Source organism: Thalassophryne amazonica, chromosome 5 (genome assembly GCF_902500255.1).
Source record: "Thalassophryne amazonica chromosome 5, fThaAma1.1, whole genome shotgun sequence".
Lineage (NCBI taxonomy): Eukaryota > Metazoa > Chordata > Actinopteri > Batrachoidiformes > Batrachoididae > Thalassophryne > Thalassophryne amazonica.
Window position 1 is genome coordinate 117323420 of NC_047107.1, and position 19736 is coordinate 117343155.

General features: G+C 42.7%; 1 protein-coding gene across 5 annotated transcripts in view; it reads right to left on the reverse strand.

Annotated features, from left to right (window-relative positions):
- Positions 1-19736, reverse strand: part of LOC117511182 (protein unc-13 homolog B-like) — a 422327-nt gene that overhangs the window by 171900 nt on the left and 230691 nt on the right. For all 5 annotated transcript variants that reach the window (XM_034171173.1, XM_034171170.1, XM_034171169.1 and 2 more), the window contains 3 exons: positions 17816-17890; positions 16602-16821; positions 4149-4376 (listed from right to left, as the gene is read on the reverse strand). In XM_034171173.1, the coding sequence (XP_034027064.1) occupies positions 4149-4376; positions 16602-16821; positions 17816-17890 (523 nt within the window). The remainder of the gene's footprint in view (positions 1-4148; positions 4377-16601; positions 16822-17815; positions 17891-19736) is intronic.

The window sequence follows — 19736 nt, forward strand, 5'->3', positions numbered from 1 at the left end:
TTATTCTATCGGTATTAATTTATTTATAACTCAAAACCATAAGTCAGCACTGCTTTATTTTCCAAGACCTCCGCCTCATGGTGATGCTGTTATTGAGTAGAGAGTTGAGCTTCGCTGCTCCTCTCAACTGCTGCTCTGCTGGAAGCTATGTAGTAAATAGGAGCTTCCAGCAGTGGGCAGGGCGCACAAAGACAGAAGTACTGACTCATTGTTTGGGTCTGTGGTCACCTTTGATGCTACCAGAAGCGATTGTGGTGTTAAAACTCAAAATCAGCTGGTTAGCAGTTGCAAGTGTACTGGAGACAATACTGGAAGTTATCGGCTATCGGTTAGCTGTAACTTCCGATAACATTTTGGGTGGTTTATTGGTTTAGCTTTATAAAAGATAACTTTTCAGTTAGCTGATTATCTGTTATCAAAGCTAACTTTTAGGTTAGCTGTGCCCACCACTGTTTACTGGGGTGAACACATTTTTTTTTTTAACTGCATGTGAGAATTAAGCAGTTCTGAGACCTTCAGCACAGTTTTCCCAGCTGAACTGGGAACGTCTCAGTATCCCCAGCAAAGAGTTAGAGGACTTGGCCAAGTGTAGGGGAGCGTGTGATAAGCTGCTTGGTCTGCTGTCACCATGACCTGGACCCAGGTGAGCGGTAAGGAATGAAAGAAGGATCGTATCACGGTGAGCGCATGTCGAGGGGGAAAGGTCGGTGTGCTGCTCAGCAAATTGTGAAAAGCTCACTTAAACTCATGCCAGTTTTGAACATCTTCAAAATTTTCAGCTGGCTTGTGTTAAGCTTGGTGCAAGATTAATGGACATCAGTGTCCAATTTTCAAAGAAAGAATCAAAGGAGATGTCAACAGTTGAGGATGAAGTATGCACTATTTCTCCAGGGAGCCAAAATACCTCCCGCTGTAAACCAAGACTCATTAATTCACGCTGCTGTTTCAACATAGAGAGTATACTCGTACAGCGCTCAGGTGTAGCAGAATAAGAATAATCTACTGTTTTCTTCAATAGGAAGTGATGGAGAGTCTCCAAAGCTTGATATAATATTAACCTATATTTGGGTAAGTGTAATTAAGCTGATCAAGACTGTCTATAATTTAGACATCTCCTTTTTAATTCGGGAAATGATTAATCTTTTATTCAATAACTAAAAATAATAATCTTATCTTTTCAGATATGCTCAATGATTACCACCTGATGCTTATAGAGCCAAGCACGGCAGAGTCATCTGGTACTGAGGAACCTCCACTGAAAAGGAAAAGTCCAAAATCTGAGGAAAAACTGACTCTGGCAGACACAGAAGACTATCTGAACTGACGTCATCTGTAGATCATGTCAGACACACGTAATCAGATCCCAGAAAACTTGGAAGAGCAACACCAAGATCCATGCACATCTCAGAGATCAAAATGTATGAGACCTTATGAAGGCCACAAAGTGCTCTTCAAGTCTGAATGCATCTTTTACTGTTTAGAAAGCTGAATGGAATGTGAAACACACACATTGTATGAGCACCTTTGCATCTGATGGATGGAAACCATTTGCCTGTCTATATGTGGCCCTGTTATCCACTGGTGTCCTGTCCAGGATGTACCTTGCCTCCAGTGGTGGGCACAGATAACCAAAAAATTAACTTCGATAACAGATAATCAGATAACTGAAAAGTTATCTTCGATAAAGATAAAACAATAAACCACCCAAAAATTTATCGGAAGTTACAGATAACCGATATTATCTCTGGCACATTTACAACTACTAGTAAAACAAATTTAATAGCTTCTAATAATATTATAAATAACAACAGACCCAAACAATAAGACCATAGGCTTTTCTTTCAACAGTCTGCCCCTGCTGGAAGCTCTACAGCACTCCGAGCACAGACAAAGGCACCCCGAGACCCAAACAATGAGACCACACTTTTTTCTTTCAACATTCGGCCCCTGCTGGAAGCTTTTGTTTATTACAGCCCTCCCAGCACAGAGGCACTCTGAAAGCAGCCATAAAGTCAGCCCTATATCAATTATAAAGGTCCGGTCATGTGGACGCCTTGAAAAATAAAGTTATATTGACTTAAGGTTTTGATTTATAAATAACATTAATACCGATAGAATAACTCCATTAATGTCAATTCTGTCATTTGTACAAAGTTAAAATATAACATATATCTTTTAATGTTGAATAATGCACTAATTCTGGGGATTTGTAACAAAGAGACAGATCGCAAAGGATTCTGGGTAAAGGTGCCTGCTAAACACTGATTGGTTCAGTCATTCATTAATGTGACGTCTGTTGTGTGTTGGTGTTTAAATGTGCTTTTGTAAAATATTCAATTTTTTTATTTGTAAAAACAGGCATTTTTACAGAGCTCTGGAAGTGTCATCGCAAATTTTTTTGCATGTTTTTTTTTTTTCCATTTTTTTTTCCATTTTTTTGCATTCTCTCTTTACAACATTCATTTGATGTTGTAAAACATACTTTACACTGTGCGAGATGATTTTTCATGCAGGAATTTTTTGGACCAAGTTTCAGGTTAATCGTGCATCCTGCATCGTGTAGTGTTCATGGAGTATCAAGCTGCGGTCAACATCTGACGACCACTTCCTGATCACTGATCGTATGGTCGAATGAGAATCAAACCTGTTTGATATATTATTGTGGTCAGCCGTCATGAGGTTATCCTGCTGCTGAAAGCTACAAGCAGCATCCAACCGTTCGCACTGTACCTGTGCAAACACTGCAGAGCTGTCTTGTAATAATGTTATTATTATTATTATGCAGTTGTTTTGTTTTTAAACTTCATTTGTAAAAAAAAAAAAAAGCCATTTGCAAAGCAAAAATTTGATTTGACAATCATCTTTCTTTCTTTCTTTCTTTAATATTTATTTCATTCATTTAAAAGAAAAAAACAGAAAAAACAGAAATAAAGCATCACAATCACCAGAATGAAAAGGAGCAGAGAGAAGAACAAGTCTTATATCTGATATAACTGGGGTCAAAATAAATAGAACACTGCCATCTACTGGTCCCCAGACACTGCCATGAACACTACTGGCCAGTAGATGCTAGATGGCAGTAGAGGTTTTCAAAACAAATTTTAGATAATCCCTGTCTGTTCACATTTAAAATGCGTGGAATTTAACAAACGCAATTAAAAAATCAACGTCTATAAACCCATTGAATACATACAAGAGAGTTTTAGGCACTAGAAATGAATGCTGTTGTCCTTGGAGCCTGAACAGAGTGTCTGAAATGCATTTGTCCTGTCGTGACGTACTGAGATTACATCATCCTACCCATAATGCACTGCGGGGCAGAGCATGTGCTCACAAAACCTTAAAAATTAACACATTACTTTAAAACTAAACCATATATCTGATATTTTTACTTTATACAACTTCAGACATGACAGTAATTTTAAATAACTTGTCCAAAATTAGTTTGGTTAAAATTTGAACCGTAAGTTAAAGATGTATGCCTCTGGATGACTTGGGTCATATTGCCAGCATATCAGTATGGTGTTAAAGGAAATGTTTTTTTTTCTTTTTGGGGCTGGTTTTTCTTTGTCTGCAGAGGATTGAGATGCTTTTATACAAGCAGTTCTTTACTGTTTGCAAAGATTGTAACTGTGTGTCTGGTACAAAACTTTTAACAGGTGGGTGCTGAACTAATTTTAAAAATGCTTGTCGCTATGTTTATCAGACAAAAATTAATCAGAAGATAATTAGTCCGATGATGGTCTTTAAAGTTATCTTAAAAGATAATCCGATAATGAAAACGTTATCTTTGATAATTATCTGTTATCAGATTATCGGAACTGTGCCCACCACTGCTTGCCTCATACACTGTGACTGCTGGGATAGGCTCCAGCACCCTCATCATCCTTGATTGGAGTAAGTGGGTGGAGTAAGAAAATGAACGGATGAATGTGTTTTACAGCATGTGTATCTGCAACTGTTCATTATTAAACAACAAAACCAACTCTAACCGTGTACAACACAATCCATTATAAAGAATCTGAGAGACTAATTACTTTTTACTTTGAAGGACATAATATCAGATGTGTTTTTCTGGTATGTATCTTTTAAAGTCATTGACCCACTGTTTGAATTTCAAATGTATGATAAAATTTCAGTGGCCATACCGTTGATGGTGATCTTGGCTGACCACTTGGAGGTGCCATCCAAGACGCTCTGTTTGATGTTTTTCATATGCTGGGAATGAACCATCTTAGAGATGTTGAACACCTTTCGGATCTCCTCAAAGATCTCAGGTTTGTTCCTCTCACGGATTTTCATCCGGTCCTTCATGGCCATGATGATGTGCTGCGTTCGGTCCTCTGCTCCCGTCTTGGAGCTCTTCTCTGCTGCTCCTGAACACAACAGCAAGGTGAGGTCAAAGGAAAGTATGCAAGACATTTTCAAAACCTCCCATGCCAGTGGTTTTCAAACTGTGAGTCTTTTTGTCCATCATGGACTCAACAATAGTAGGCTGTGTGGACCGTGTGGAAATAGTGTTGTTGTATGACCTACAAAAAGGGTGCATGATTTTATCAAAAGTATGACAGGAAATGTTCAATATCTTGGTACATTATTTAGTAAATTGGATTTTTAAATCATTTTGAAGAACTACATACCCAGTCAGCCTGGAACAAAAACAAGCAATTGGAAGACGTGTTCAATAGATCTTTTCTAATTGACCAATGACAATCTCCTAATAAGCGATGTGCGCAACGCATCTGCGCATGCGTGGGTCAAACAGGGGCAAAAATCCCAACTACCAAACTCACACCACTCCTATTGAATTTCGTATACGGTAGCATTAGCGGACTGTATAAGTTAAGGCTCACAGGGATTGTTCCAAAGGCTTTAAGCCTTAAGCGACGGATACAATAATGACAGGTGCACATTGTGCTGTTTTCAAATGCTCAAATGGAATTTATAGGCTTGAAAGTGCATGCATGCACATATCATTGTATGTCTGTCAACTTATCAAAACAAACGTGACACCAAAGAGGTTATATGTGAGACCCACCTTCCTTGTAGTCATTACGAAGCCGGCGGAGTAGCGATTTCTCATCCCTGTTTAGCAAATATTCTGCAATATCCACAGTTTCAGACCCTGGACTTCTTCTAACCATCCGTCAGTTGCCTTCAAGGGGTCAGAAATTTGTTTGTCTCCAACTATCAACAAGGACTGGTCATTTTTTTTTGACAGCAGCGCTCTCTTCCTCCTTTGTCAGCACCAGTATTTGTGGTCAACTTTCCAGCGGTTGAAATGATCCAAATCATAGCACTCCTCACTGCTTTCTGTCGTCTTTGAATGTGGATTGGTAGCCGAAAAATTTAGAGTACCCATAATGCACCGCACGGCCCGAGATGTGCACTTCGCTTATTGACCAATGACAATCTCCGTAGTTGAGCGGTTCGGTCTCGCAGTTGTCACATTACAGTACCCAAGATGGTGGATTCCACCAGACATGCTATGCGCGTTTTGCAGATTCACGTGTTGAGCAAGTTGCAAAGGGTATGAAAAAGAAAGCAGAAGCTGCAGCTTCTGAAGGTAAGCTTAAATAAGTTTACAAATATTTTTCATGACATCAATCATGATCTATAAACGCGATGAACATGAGTCATGAGTATGTATCACAATTCACATGCATCATGTAAACATTGTGAGGGATTTTCATGTTTCTGGGTTTCCAATGCGGAAGTAAAAGTAAAAGCTGCGCATCTGAACTTCCGGTCCATTGTCAACAATAGCAGAAATGGCTTCACGGTGTCACTGCTCCGTGCCGCTCTGCAATTCCAACAGCTGTACTTCAGATTTCACTCCTTCCCGAGTGACAAAAGTCTCCTAAAGAAATGGGTGAGAGCTTGGAGCATGACTATCGCACTGCTCTGACTGTGGAGCAGCTGCTGTGAGGAGACGAAGTGGAGAACATGGCAGTTTCAGCTGCAACGACACAACACGTCTACCCCTCAGCTCCTCAGCCCATTATGTTTTATTTTTAAATATATATATGTATTATATCCTTTATTTAACCAGGTAAAAGCCTCATTGAGATTAAAAATCTGTTTTTCAAGAGTGGCCTGCTCAAGAAGGCAGCAGAACATGAACACAGACACATCCTACACAACAAATATACAAAATGTTAATATATATATACACAAATACACACGTTTCAATAAATAAAATAAAAATCACAATATCCAGCCAGCATGGAATATAGGTAGTTACTAAAATGCCATCATAAAAACATTTAAACGCATGAGTATTCTGTACTTTTGTGAGTGTGTAAAGTTAATATAAATTAACACCAGATTAAGTTCAGATCTAGAATTTGATCAGCAAATCTTAAGTTAATTGACGTCTTAGCATTTGACCAACTTTGTTAGTTTGACCACAGTGTGAAATTCTGCTCAATTAAAAGTAATATTAGTGAATAGTAGTAATAAGTAAATGTAATTACCTAATAACAGGCAAATGAAGTAATAATAATGAATGGTAAAATCTGCTCAATTAAAAGCAATATTAACAGTAACAGTCTAATAGCACGTAAAGGTAAATACTGAGCTGAGGTGCACTGACACTTGATGCAAGTACTTGCACACACATTGTTGTGATGATCCCACCCGCTGTGTTCCCAGCTGGACACCATGCTTTGTTCCACCGGCTGCAACATGCTGAGCGCTGGACACTGCGTACATAAAATTATTTTGTAGCGGATTAATCATTTTCTCTGCAAGTTGGCTGCTGAAAAGGGCTCTAATCGCTTCCTGAATCGCAAAGGAGCTCTTCAGCCGGAGCCGTTCGCGCGCAAGCTGGAGAAAGCATTTGAAGCCGTCTAAAAGGTAATTTGTCATGTTACATTGTCATGGCTTGGTAAAACAGTTGCATGTTCTTTCCTTCTTGTGTGCAGCTGTAAAAGTATGATTATGACAGATTTAACATCTCGTTATAATCCTTCAGACAAGCTGCGTTCTGATGCGGTGCGCTGATGCAACCACTCGCACTTGCTGCACCTGGTGTTGGCGAGCAGATCACACCACGTTGCACGACATTTATGCTTGAAAGATTTTTTGAACTTTTCAAAATTCTCTTTGCGCAATTGCATGCACCGATGACCCTCTTGCATTCAGTCTGCACCAGGTAAAGATGAGTTTACTCTCTTGCACGACACAGGGTGTGCAAGTGTGTGCATCAAAGTCATGCAAGTGTCAGCTAGCCTCAAGGGTAGAGGGGAACACACAGAAGATACGTGTTAGTTGCATGAACAGAAAATGATTTCATGGAGTCACAAAATACTTGTTAACTTCACTTACCATAAGTTGGGGGAACTTTGGACAGTAGGGTGACTTTGGACACTCTGGAAAAATTAGTCTTCATTTGAAAATCATGTTTTTCAAATTGTTTTTTTAGAAAATTCCTATTAATATTCTTAAAAATGTGTGTGTGTGTGTGTGTGTGTGTGTATATATATATATATATATATATATACACACACACACATTTTGTTTGTGTGTGTGTGTAATTATGTATGTATGTGTAGGTGTATGTTGGTGTGTGTATACATGTATACTGTATATGTATGTAGACGAAGACACGGTGTTCACTTGATATGTTTATGATAATGGGATTTGAGTTTGTGTTGTTAAATGTGTTTGTAGCATAGCCCAAGCAGAGGGTCACCCCTTAGAGTCTGGTCTGCTTGAGGTTTCTTCCTCAAGACATCAGAGGGAGCTTTTCCTTACCACTGTGTGCTTGCTCTGGGGGTTGGTAATGTGTATATATGTATGTATGTATATATGGGATGGCCGTTTATAAGCTTTGCTTCTGCTCACCCCCTTTTTGGTCACACATGTCACTGTGGAATTGCCTTGTGTATCAGTTTTTGTTATTGTCAAGTTTGTGTGCCAAAATAAATAAGTTCAAGTTCAGTTCAAGTTCAAAAACATAATTTGGTAAAGAACATACAGTTGTATGCAAAGGTTTAGACACCCCTGATAATTTTCAGGATTTTCCTTTATAAATCGTGGTTGTCTGTATCAGAAATTTTAGTTAAATATATCATATAGCAGACAAACACACTGATATTTGAGAAGTGAAATGAAGTTTCTAGTATTTATAGAAAGTGTGCAATAATTATTTAAACAAAATTAGGCAGGTGCATAAATTTGGGCACCCTTGTCATTTTATCGATTTGAATACATTTACCACTAATTATGGGAACATAAAATTGGTTTGGTAAGCTCAGTAACCCTTGACCTCCTTACACAGGTGAATCCAATAATGAGAAAGAGTATTTAAGGTGGCCATTTGCAAATGTTTCCCCTATTTGCATCTCTTCTATTGAGTGGCAACATGGGAGCCTCTAAACAACTCTCAAATGACCTGAAAACAAAGATTGTTCAACATCATGGTTTAGGGGAAGGATACAAAAAGCTATCTCAGAGATTTCAGCTGTCAGTTTCCACTGTGAGGAACAGAGTGAGGAAATGGAATCCCACAGGCACAGTACTAGTTAAGGCACAAAGTGGCAGGCCAAGAAAAATCTCAGATAAGATGAAGCGAAAGATGGTGAGAACAGTCACAGTCAACCCACAGACCTGCTCCAAAGACCTACAACATGATCTTACTGCAGATGGTGTCTCTGTGCATCGTTCAACTGTACAGAGCACTTTGCACAAAAAGATGCTGTATGATGCTGTAATGCAGAGGAAGCCTTTTCTGCATACACACCGCAAACAGAGTCACTTGAGGTATGCTAAAGCATATTTGGACAAGCCAGCTTCATTTTGGAATAAAGTGTTGTGGACTGATGAAACAAAAATTTAGTTATTTGGACATAACAAGGGGTGGTATGCATGGTTGAAAAAGAGCACATCCCAAGAAAAACATCCCAAGAAAAACACTTGCTACCTACAGCAGATTCTTGAGAACAATGTTCATGAATCAGTGACAAAGTTGAAGTTGTGCTGGGGCTGGAACTTTCAACAAGGAAACAACCCTAAACACTGCTCAAAATCTACTAAAGCAGTTATGCAGAGGAACAAGTACAATGGTCTGGAATGGCCATCTCAGTCCCCAGACCTGAATATTATTAAAAATCTGTGGTGTGATTTTAAGCAGGCTGTTCATGCTCGGAAACCAACAAACCTGAAATGTTTTGTAAAGAAGAATGGTCCAAAATACTTTCAACCAGAATCCAGACTCTCACTGGAAGCTATAGGAAGTGTTTAGAGGCTGTTATTTCTGCAAAAGGAGGATCTACTAAATATTTTTTTTCTGTTGGGGTCCACAAATTTATGCACCTGCCAAATTTTGTTTAAAGAATTATTGCACACTTTCTGTAAATCCTATAAACTTCATTTCACTTCTCAAATATCTCTGTTTGTATAGGCTGTAAATATGACATATTTAACTGAAATTGCCGATCCAAAAAAACCCAAAACAAAACAATGATTTATAAAGGAAAATCATGGAAATCATCAGGGGTGCCCTAACTTTTACATACAACTGTGTTATGTGGGCCGCTGAAGAGGAGGTACTGCTGGCCCACTACCACCAGAGGGCGCCCTGCTTGGAGTGCAGGCTCCAAGCACGAGAGGGCGCCAGACCCAGAGGAAGTGACAGCTGTCACTCATCACACCAGCTGTCACTCATCTTCACCACTACTTAAGCCGGACTGCAACTCCACCTCCCCGCCGAGAAATCGACTACCATTAAAAAGGTAATTTCTCTGCTGACAGACACTTTGTGTGTTTAACCTGAACTTCTGTTACAGCCGTTTTCGTGGAGTGTTTCCTTGTCTGAGGGATTGGCGTTTGGTGTGACAGCGACGGCTTCGCCTCACATCCCAACCCAGATAAGTGGTTAAACCAGGAGCTGTACGAGTGTGTGATTGGAGGTGGAGGAGCTCCCTCCTAACTGTGTATGGACTGTGAATTACTGAGTGTGCGGACTCACACTCATACATCTTATCTCTGCTTTCTGCCAGCAGTACCAGGGTCGACAGCCGAAGACAGAGGCCACCTGGGGACTCGGGACTTGGCGGCTCCGGTGTTCTTCAGACCGTTGGTGGTGGAAGCCGTGTGGGACGCGGCTTCTCTCTCGTCAGGGGTCTTCTATCTTCGAGCCTGCCCACACGTCACCTGGTGTTTATTGACTGTGCAAATTTCTGTACATTTAGTTGTGTGTTATCACAACATTAAATTGTTACTTTTTGACTTACTCATTGTCCGTTCATTTGCGCCCCCTGTTGTGGGTCCGTGCTACGACACCTTCCCAACAGGATTTCTCGGCCATCGTCATGGATTCCGAGGGGCGTCAACCCGAGCTTGAACGGCCAATGGAAGAGCCAGGAGTGCAGGCGTCAGCGGGAGGCGTGTTGAGTGAGCTGCAGCAGATCTTAACCGCCTTCACGGCTCGGTTAGATTTAGTGACCGAGCAGAATGTCCTCCTTAACTGGAGGGTGGAGGCTCTCACCGCCAGGGTGGAAGCGCGCGATCAGGGCGCTGCTGCAGCCACTCCTCTGGCTGGTCCTGGGCCTGTATCAGACGTTCCACTGGTCGTTCAACGACCCCCCCCCCCCCACCGTCCCCTGAAGCATACATAAGCCCTCCGGAGCCGTACGGGGGCTGTGTTGAGACGTGCGCAGACTTCCTCATGCAGTGTTCGCTCGTCTTTTCACAGCGCCCTGTCATGTACGCGTCAGACGCCAGCCGGGTGGCTTATGTTATAAATCTGCTTCGAGGAGAGGCACACGCCTGGGCTACGGCGCTTTGGGAGCAGAATTCACGGCTCCTAACGTCTTATACTGGGTTTGTATGGGAGTTCAAACAAGTGTTTGACCATCCCAACAGAGGCGAGACCACTTCGAACGTGCTGCTGTCTATGAGACAGGGGCGCCGTAGCGCAGCCGAGTATGCAGTCGACTTCCGCATCGCGGCAGCGAGGTCCGGCTGGAATAACGTTGCGCTCTGCGCCGCCTTCGTAAATGGACTGTCTCTGGTCCTGAAGGAGCACCTACTGGCTAAGGAGGAACCGCGGGATTTTGACGGGCTTGTCGATTTAGTTATACGCTTAGACAACCGTTTAAACGAGCATCGTCGGGAGCAGGCCGGGGGGCGTGACCGGGCACGAGCCGTCCCTCCCCCTTCTGGTTCCGAAAAGGTGACGTCGTCCTCACGCTTCACTGCCAGAGAGCTCCGTGTGGCTACAGCTCCCCCTGCTGAGGAGGCTATGGACACGAGCAGGGCCAAAGTGAAAACAAACATTAGACAAAGGAGGCTGGCCCGCGGGGAGTGTTTTATCTGCGGCTCTTGTGAGCACCGGCAGAAGGACTGCCCCAAACGGTCAAAACTACAACGCCCGTCCTTAGAAACTGGGCTAAGGGTGGGCCATAACACGCACGCGGGGAAACCCCGCAAATCTGCACAAATCCCAGTAACAATCCTTTGTGGGGATTTAACCCTTCACGCCCCAGCACTGGTAGACACGGGGTCGGAAGGGAATCTGCTAGATAGCAGATGGGCAAAGGAAGTAGGGCTCCCCCTGGTGGCTCTGCCGGTACCATTGCAGGTGCGAGCACTAGATGGCACCCTGCTTCCATTAATCACACATCAGACACAACCAGTGACTTTGGTTGTGTCTGGGAATCACAGGGAGGAGATCGTGTTCCATGTAACACCTTCTACCTCCCGAGTGATTTTGGGATTTCCATGGATGGTGAAGCATAATCCCCGGATAGATTGGCCTTCCGGGGATGTGACGCAGTGGAGCGAAACCTGCCACCGGGAGTGTTTAGGATCCTCGGTTCCTCCCGGCACGACGGCTAATGAGGAGGTCAAAGTCCCCCCCAATCTATCGGCGGTGCCAAGGGAGTACCATGATCTTTCTGACGTTTTCAGCGAAGATCTGGCGCTCACTCTTCCCCCGCACCGACCGTACGATTGTGCCATCGATTTGGTCCCGGGCGCTGAGTACCCGTCCAGTAGGCTGTACAACCTCTCACGTCCGAAACGCGAATCAATGGAGACCTACATCCGGGACTCCTTAGCTGCCGGGCTGATCCGGAACTCCACCTCCCCGATAGGTGCTGGTTTCTTTTTTGTGGGTAAAAAGGACGGTGGACTCCGTCCATGCATTGATTACAGAGGACTGAATGAGATCACGGTTCGTAACCGATACCCATTACCTCTGGTGGATTCAGTGTTCACGCCCCTGCATGGAGCCCAAATTTTCACGAAATTGGATCTTAGAAACGCGTACCACCTGGTTCGGATCCGGAAGGGAGACAAATGGAAGACGGCATTCAACACCCCGTTAGGTCACTTTGAGTACCTGGTCATGCCGTTCGGCCTCACTAACGCCCCCGCGACGTTCCAAGCTTTGGTAAATGACGTCTTGCGGGACTTCCTGCATCGGTTCGTCTTCGTATATCTGTATGATATACTCATCTTTTCCCCGGACCCTGAGACCCATGTCCAGCATGTACGTCAGGTCCTACAGCGGTTGTTGGAGAACTGGCTGTTTGTGAAGGGCGAGAAGTGCGAGTTCCACCGCACTTCTTTGTCCTTCCTGGGGTTCATCATCTCCTCCAACTCCGTCGCCCCTGATCCGGCCAAGGTTGCGGCGGTGAGAGATTGTCCCCAACCAACAAGCCGCAGGAAACTACAGCAGTTCCTCGGCTTTGCAAATTTCTACAGGAGGTTCATTAAAGGTTACAGTCAGGTAGTTAGCCCCCTGACTGCCCTGACCTCCACCAAGGTCCCCTTCGCCTGGTCGGATCGGTGCGAAGCCGCGTTCCAGGAGTTGAAACACCGGTTCTCGACTGCACCAGATCTGGTGCAGCCTGATCCTGATCGCCAGTACATAGTAGAAGTGGACGCCTCTGACTCAGGGATAGGAGCCGTGCTGTCCCAGAGCGTGGAGGCTGATAAAGTTCTCCATCCTTGTGCCTTTTTTTCCCGCAGGTTGACCCCAGCTGAACGGAACTATGACGTCGGCAATCGGGAGCTCCTCACGGTGAAGGAGGCTCTTGAAGAGTGGAGACACCTGCTGGAGGGGGCATCGTTGCCCTTCACGGTTTTCACGGACCATCGGAACCTGGAGTACATCCGGACCGCCAGGAGGCGCCCGTTGAGGGGGGGGTCCTGTTATGTGGGCCGCTGAAGAGGAGGTACTGCTGGCCCACTACCACCAGAGGGCGCCCTGCTTGGAGTGCGGGCTCCAAGCACGAGAGGGAGCCAGACCCAGAGGAAGTGACAGCTGTCACTCATCACACCAGCTGTCACTCATCTTCACCACTACTTAAGCCGGACTGCAACTCCACCTCCCCGCCGAGAAATCGACTACCATTAAAAAGGTAATTTCTCTGCTGACAGACACTTTGTGTGTTTAACCTGAACTTCTGTTACAGCCGTTTTCCTGGAGTGTTTCCTTGTCTGAGGGATTGGCGTTTGGTGTGACAGCGACGGCTTCGCCTCACATCCCAACCCAGATAAGTGGTTAAACCAGGAGCTGTACGAGTGTGTGATTGGAGGTGGAGGAGCTCCCTCCTAACTGTGTATGGACTGTGAATTACTGAGTGTGCGGACTCACACTCATACATCTTATCTCTGCTTTCTGCCAGCAGTACCAGGGTCGACAGCCGAAGACAGAGGCCACCAGGGGACTCGGGACTTGGCGGCTCCGGTGTTCTTCAGACCGTTGGTGGTGGAAGCCGTGTGGGACGCGGCTTCTCTCTCGTCAGGGGTCTTCTATCTTCGAGCCTGCCCACACGTCACCTGGTGTTTATTGACTGTGCAAATTTCTGTACATTTAGTTGTGTGTTATCACAACATTAAATTGTTACTTTTTGACTTACTCATTGTCCGTTCATTTGCGCCCCCTGTTGTGGGTCCGTGCTACGACACCTTCCCAACACAACTGTACATGAAAGAATCAGTTTTCCACAGTATCCAAAGTCACCCACTGGCCAAAGTCACCCCAAATTATGATACATGAATATGCATTTAGACACTAAGGTAAAGGGGGCATTAAGGGCCCCTTTCCATTAGGGACCCTCAGTAAACAATGAATTGCTGTCAAGTGTTTTAATCATCCATGGATAAATAGTAAATTCCATTTCACATGGCATCTTCAGTATCTAAGTCAGGACCCCTGACTAACTTGCATAAACTTGATTGTTTATTGAAAATCCCCAAATAAACAGGGTCCCTAGTGCCTTAATTTACCCTAAATAACATCTTTTACCATAAAAAAGGTAACTGAGAATGTAATCTTTAGGTTTTGAGAGTGTCTTATATTATAGGAATACTTCAATGTATAAACTATTTTTAACAAGTTTTAACAGACACTTGAATTTATAACATAGTGTGTCAACAGCACATTACTTTTGTAAATTGTAAATACCCCTTTTTAAAAGCTTTCTTAAAAGAAAAATCAATAAATATTTGTGAAGATTGTGAGATGATGCTTTCTATGGTGTTATGTTTGCGTTTCAATGTGTTTTTGAAAATAATGCATACTTGATGTATTATGATATTTTGGGACGGTGGTTCTTACTAATGCTCAAAATTTATGCTTGTGAAAAACGGTATGTTGTTCGTGGTACTACTCTCTTCCATTTACTAACATTTCACACCCACCCCAGATGTAGGTCATGGAATCAAAAATCTAGAGGGATATAGATTGTACGGTCCACTGCCTACTTGTATTATTTTTGCTGCTCAAATTGCATTAGGCAAGATTTTATCTGAATAAAGACAGCAGCAAAATCACAGCATGTTTTGTAATGTTTCCTTCCTCGTTTATCATCCTAAGTACTGTATACAACAACTCCTCCAAGCACCCAGTGATATTGCAGAAATCATCAACAGAAATTCTGCCTGTGGAGAATAAACTGACTGACATTATCTGAGGAGCCAAAAGTTGGCCAGTGTTCACTACTTACTTACTTCACTACTTTCATTACTTCACCACTGTTTGCTGTACTGCTATATGCCATCGAGCTTGTTTTTTTCTCATTTATAATTATATTCAAATAAAAGCATTTTCTTTTTCAAAAACAATATTTTGCAGTGACTTGTGGATAGATGCAAACTCTATTTGGTCAAACTATTCTTATATGATGCTCAGAAAGACAACTGAATCTGATAGGAAGGAAAAAATAAATCCGAAAGAAATATTTATATTTGGGCAATTCTATGGTAACGGAATTACAACAGCAGCAAAATCTGGACATATGGCATCTAACATGACAGATTAGCTCAGATTGTAATTCCGTTACCGTAAAATTGCCCATTTTGAGTGGGGTCAAATCTGTTTTTCTATGAAGCAATAAATTTGACACAGTTTGTTGTTGTGCTTTTAGTGTGTTTGCATTTTTCTCAGCTGCATGTGGTGTGCAGCCAGTATGCTGTGAGTGTCAGTCCCAAGCCTGGATAAACAAACAGAGTTGCATCTCGAAGAGCAACTGGAGTAAAAAAGCAAAAATAACTATGTAGGTCACAAACTGAATTTCCACACTCAATCAGTCAATTCCGGGGTTAACAACAATCACCACAGTGCTGTTGCCCAACAGGGTGGCAATGGGACTTGGGCTACTGCCAGGAGAAGGAGAAAAGGGAAGGAGAATGTGTCTGTAGGCAATGGGAGAACACAGTGACAGCTGTGAGATGCACATTTGGAATCACATGCATTCAGGATGGAGGTGGGATTACACCAACGATCGCCTCTGAGTCCTTTCTTGTTTGCAGTGGTGATGGACAGGTTGATGAATGAAATCAAACAGGAGTCTTCATGGACTGAGGTTTTCAGATGACACTGATCTGTAGTGAAAGCGTAGTGTAGTGAGAGTAGAGAGCAGGTTGAGACTAGCCTGGAGATGTGGAGATACACTCTGAAGAGAAGGGGAATGAAAGTCAGTAGAAGTGAGACTGAGTATGTGTGTGAATGAGACAAAGCGCGGTGGAATAGTGCGGTTACAAAGAGTAGAAGTGGTGAAGGTAGACAAGTTTAAAAACTTGGGGTCAACTTTCCAAAGTAATGAAGAGTGTGGTAGAGAGGCGAAGAAGAGAGTGCAGGCAGGGTGGAGTGGGTAGAGAAAGGCGGCAGGAGTAATTTGTCATAGAAAACAGTAAAAGAGAGAGTTTACAAGATGGTAGTGAGACCAGCTGTGCTGTACGGCTTAGAGACAGTGCCACTAACAAAAACACATAAGGCAGAGCTGAAGATGTTGCGATTCTCTTTGGGAGTGACGAAGAAGGGCAGGATTAGGAATGAACATATCAGAGGGACAACTCAAGTGGGACAGTTTAGAGACAAAATCAGAGAGGTGAGCTTGAGATGGTTTGGACATGTGCAGAGGAGCAATCCAGGGTATATAGGGAAAAGGATGCTGAGGATGGAGCCACCAGGCAGGAAGAGAAGAGGGAGGCCAAAGAGGAGGTTTATGGATGTGCGGAAATTACACAGGACAGGGTAAGATGGAGACTGATGATCTGCTGTGTGTGTGTGTGTGTGTGTGTGTAAATGTAAAGTATCAAATCTGCCATCGATTGATTCTGCTGGAAGAATTAAATTTACTGACTCTGTAAGCAGTCAGCATTTAGGAGCTCCTGGCATTTCTCATGCACTTTGACCCCACATTCGGTGCAGCGCATTCCCTGTCGGGCGATGCCCCACAGCAGACCCTCGCACTCGTAGCAGTAGGTGGGCGTGGTGGCCGTCCACACCTCAAAATTGTGGGGCGTGGTGCAGGAGATGGGATAGATCAGAGCCTGCAGCGTCTTCTTATACACGTGGTTTTTCTGTGGAAAAGGAGAGGGGAAAAAGAGAGAAGAGGTGGAGGTGGAACCTTAAAATGCCACTCAGAATAACAGAAAACAGCACGGGATGTTAAAGACGGGATTCAAGGACAGAGTGTAAGAAATGAGAGGACGATAAGACACAGAAAGAAAAAAGGTGAGAACTCAAGATCACCAAAAATTATACCATCGCATGTTGAATGGCATTTTGCATAATTAGCTAGAAAATGAATGTGGTGTTCACTGGAGTAGAATTTTTTAACCTTAAAACACATTTATTTTTATTTGGTTATCAATCAATCACTAGTTTATCTTGTATTATTTATATTTGTTGGTTGCATGATGTTTTTAATTTACTGTTTGAATTTTGACATCTTTATGTCATTTTATTTTTTTATTTCTCTCAACATTTTACATTTTAAAGTGCAAGATAAAAAAATATATATATTGTTACTATCCAGATGCTACAAATTGAGTTGATGCAGAAAGTTATTTTTGCATTTTTCTAAATGGTTTCTTCTTCTCTGCACTGCTTTTACTGTAATACTGCCCCCACTGCTGAGGGGTGTATTGCAACTTAATACTGCTGCATCACCCACAAAGAAGAAGGCTTGATACAAATGTAGGCAGTATATATTTGTGCTGGTATATTTGCATGTCTGGAGTGAAAACCAAGCGTCAGAGTTACAGTATTACTTTGTTTTGTTTTTTTTAAAGGTCCCCTGTCTCAGGGAATTTGCACCAAAACCCACGCCCACCTATTGTCCAAAAAACAAACAAACTGGTCCATTAGTTTGTCAAGGAGCCAACTGAGCAGGTGGCAGGATGTGAAGGTACTTCAGCGACAAACAGCTGAAGAATCTGTTCCCACAGTGCAGTGACAGTATGAAAAGTTTGGGCTAAAACATGGGGCTAAATGTCAGGATGTTTGTTTCAACAAAGTACTTATTCTGTGCAGTGCGTGTGTGCATGTGTGTGTGCGTGTACGTGTGCTCACCAGCTCCTCATCTTTCAGTGTGGTCTGTGTGGCCAGTACGTGGGTGAGTCCTGCTTTCCTGGACTGTATCATAGACTGAAAACAGAAACAAAGTATGTAGTTCAGCAACAACCCTGTCACTCAAGAAAAGTTATGTTTATGTCATTATTTGGGCCATCTTGGAATTGTCTATATCTATATAATTTTTTGCTCTTAATTTTCAGTAGTTTCTGTCACCATTTAAAAAGACATTGTCCCAGAAATAATGATAATAATAATAATAATGGTGATCATCTTCTTCTTTCAGCTGCTCAGGGCGCCACAGCTGATCAATCATTTCCACTTCACCTCGTCCTCTGTCACACCAACCACCTGCATGTCCAACCTCAGCACATCCATAAACCTCCTCTTTGGTCTCCCTCTTCTCTTCCTGCCTGGTGGCTCCATCCTCAGCATCCTTCTCCCTATATACCCTGGGTCCCACCTCTGCATGTCCAAATCATCAAAAGACGCTGCAGATTGAGATATGGCACGTTGTACACCTGATGCAAATCCACATTACACGGAGAAATGGGCAGGGGTGGGGTTTGAATCGGGAACCTTCTGCACTGACACCAAGCACACTAACTTTCTGTGAAGTTAAACATTCACCACATATTATTTTCTACATAATTATTGTGAACAGCAATGTGATTAGTATCACGATATCTATCAAATCGCTATATGTGTATCGTGATATGTATTGAATCGTTACAGGTGTATTGCAATATGTATCAAATCGCTGTAGGCATATCATAATATATATGGAAACGCAGTCTGTGTATTGTGATATGTATCGAATCGCTGACTGTCTGTGTATTGTGATATGTATCGAATCGCTGTCTGTGTAATGTGATATGTTATCGAATCGCTGACTGTGTGATGTGATATGTTATCGAATCGCTGTCTGTGTAATGTGATATGTTATCGAATCGCTGACTGTGTGATGTGATATGTATCGAATCGCTGTCTGCGTACTGTGATATGTATCAAATCGCTGTCTGCATACTGTGATATGTATCGAATCACTGACTACGTAATGTGAAATGTTATCAAATCGCTGTCTGCGTACTGTGATATGTATTGAATCACTGACTGCGCAATGCAATATGTTATCGAATCGCTGTCTGCGTACTGTGATATGTATCAAATCACTGACTGCGCAATGTGATATGTTATCAAATCGCTAACTATGTAATGTGAAATGTTATCAAATCGCTGTTTGCGTACTGTGATATGTATCGAATCGCTGACTGCGCAATGAGATATGTTATTGAATCGCTGTCTGCGTAATGTGATATGTTATCGAATCGCTGTCTGCATAATGTGATATGTTATCGAATCGCTGACTGTGTGATGTGATATGTTATCGAATCGCTGACTGTGTGATGTGATATGTATCGAATCACTGTCTGCGTAATGTGGTATGTATCGAATCATTGACTGCATAATGTGGTTATCGAATCACTGACTGCGTAATGTGATACGTCATCGAATCACTGACTGCATAATGTGATATGTTATAGAATCGCTGTCTGTGTAATGTGATATGTATCGAATCATTGACTGCGTAATGTGATGGTATCGAATCACTGACTGCGTAATGTGATACATTATCGAATCACTGACTGCGTAATGTGATATGTTATCGAATCGCTGTCTGTGTAATGTGATATGTATCGAATCATTGACTGTGCAATGTGATATGTTATCGAATCGCTGACTGTGATGTGATATATTATCGAATCGCTGACTGTGTGATGTGATATGTATCGAATCACTGTCTGCGTAATGTGGTATGTATCGAATCATTGACTGCGTAATGTGAAGTTATCGAATCACTGACTGCGTAATGTGATACATTATCGAATCACTGACTGCGTAATGTGATATGTTACTGAAT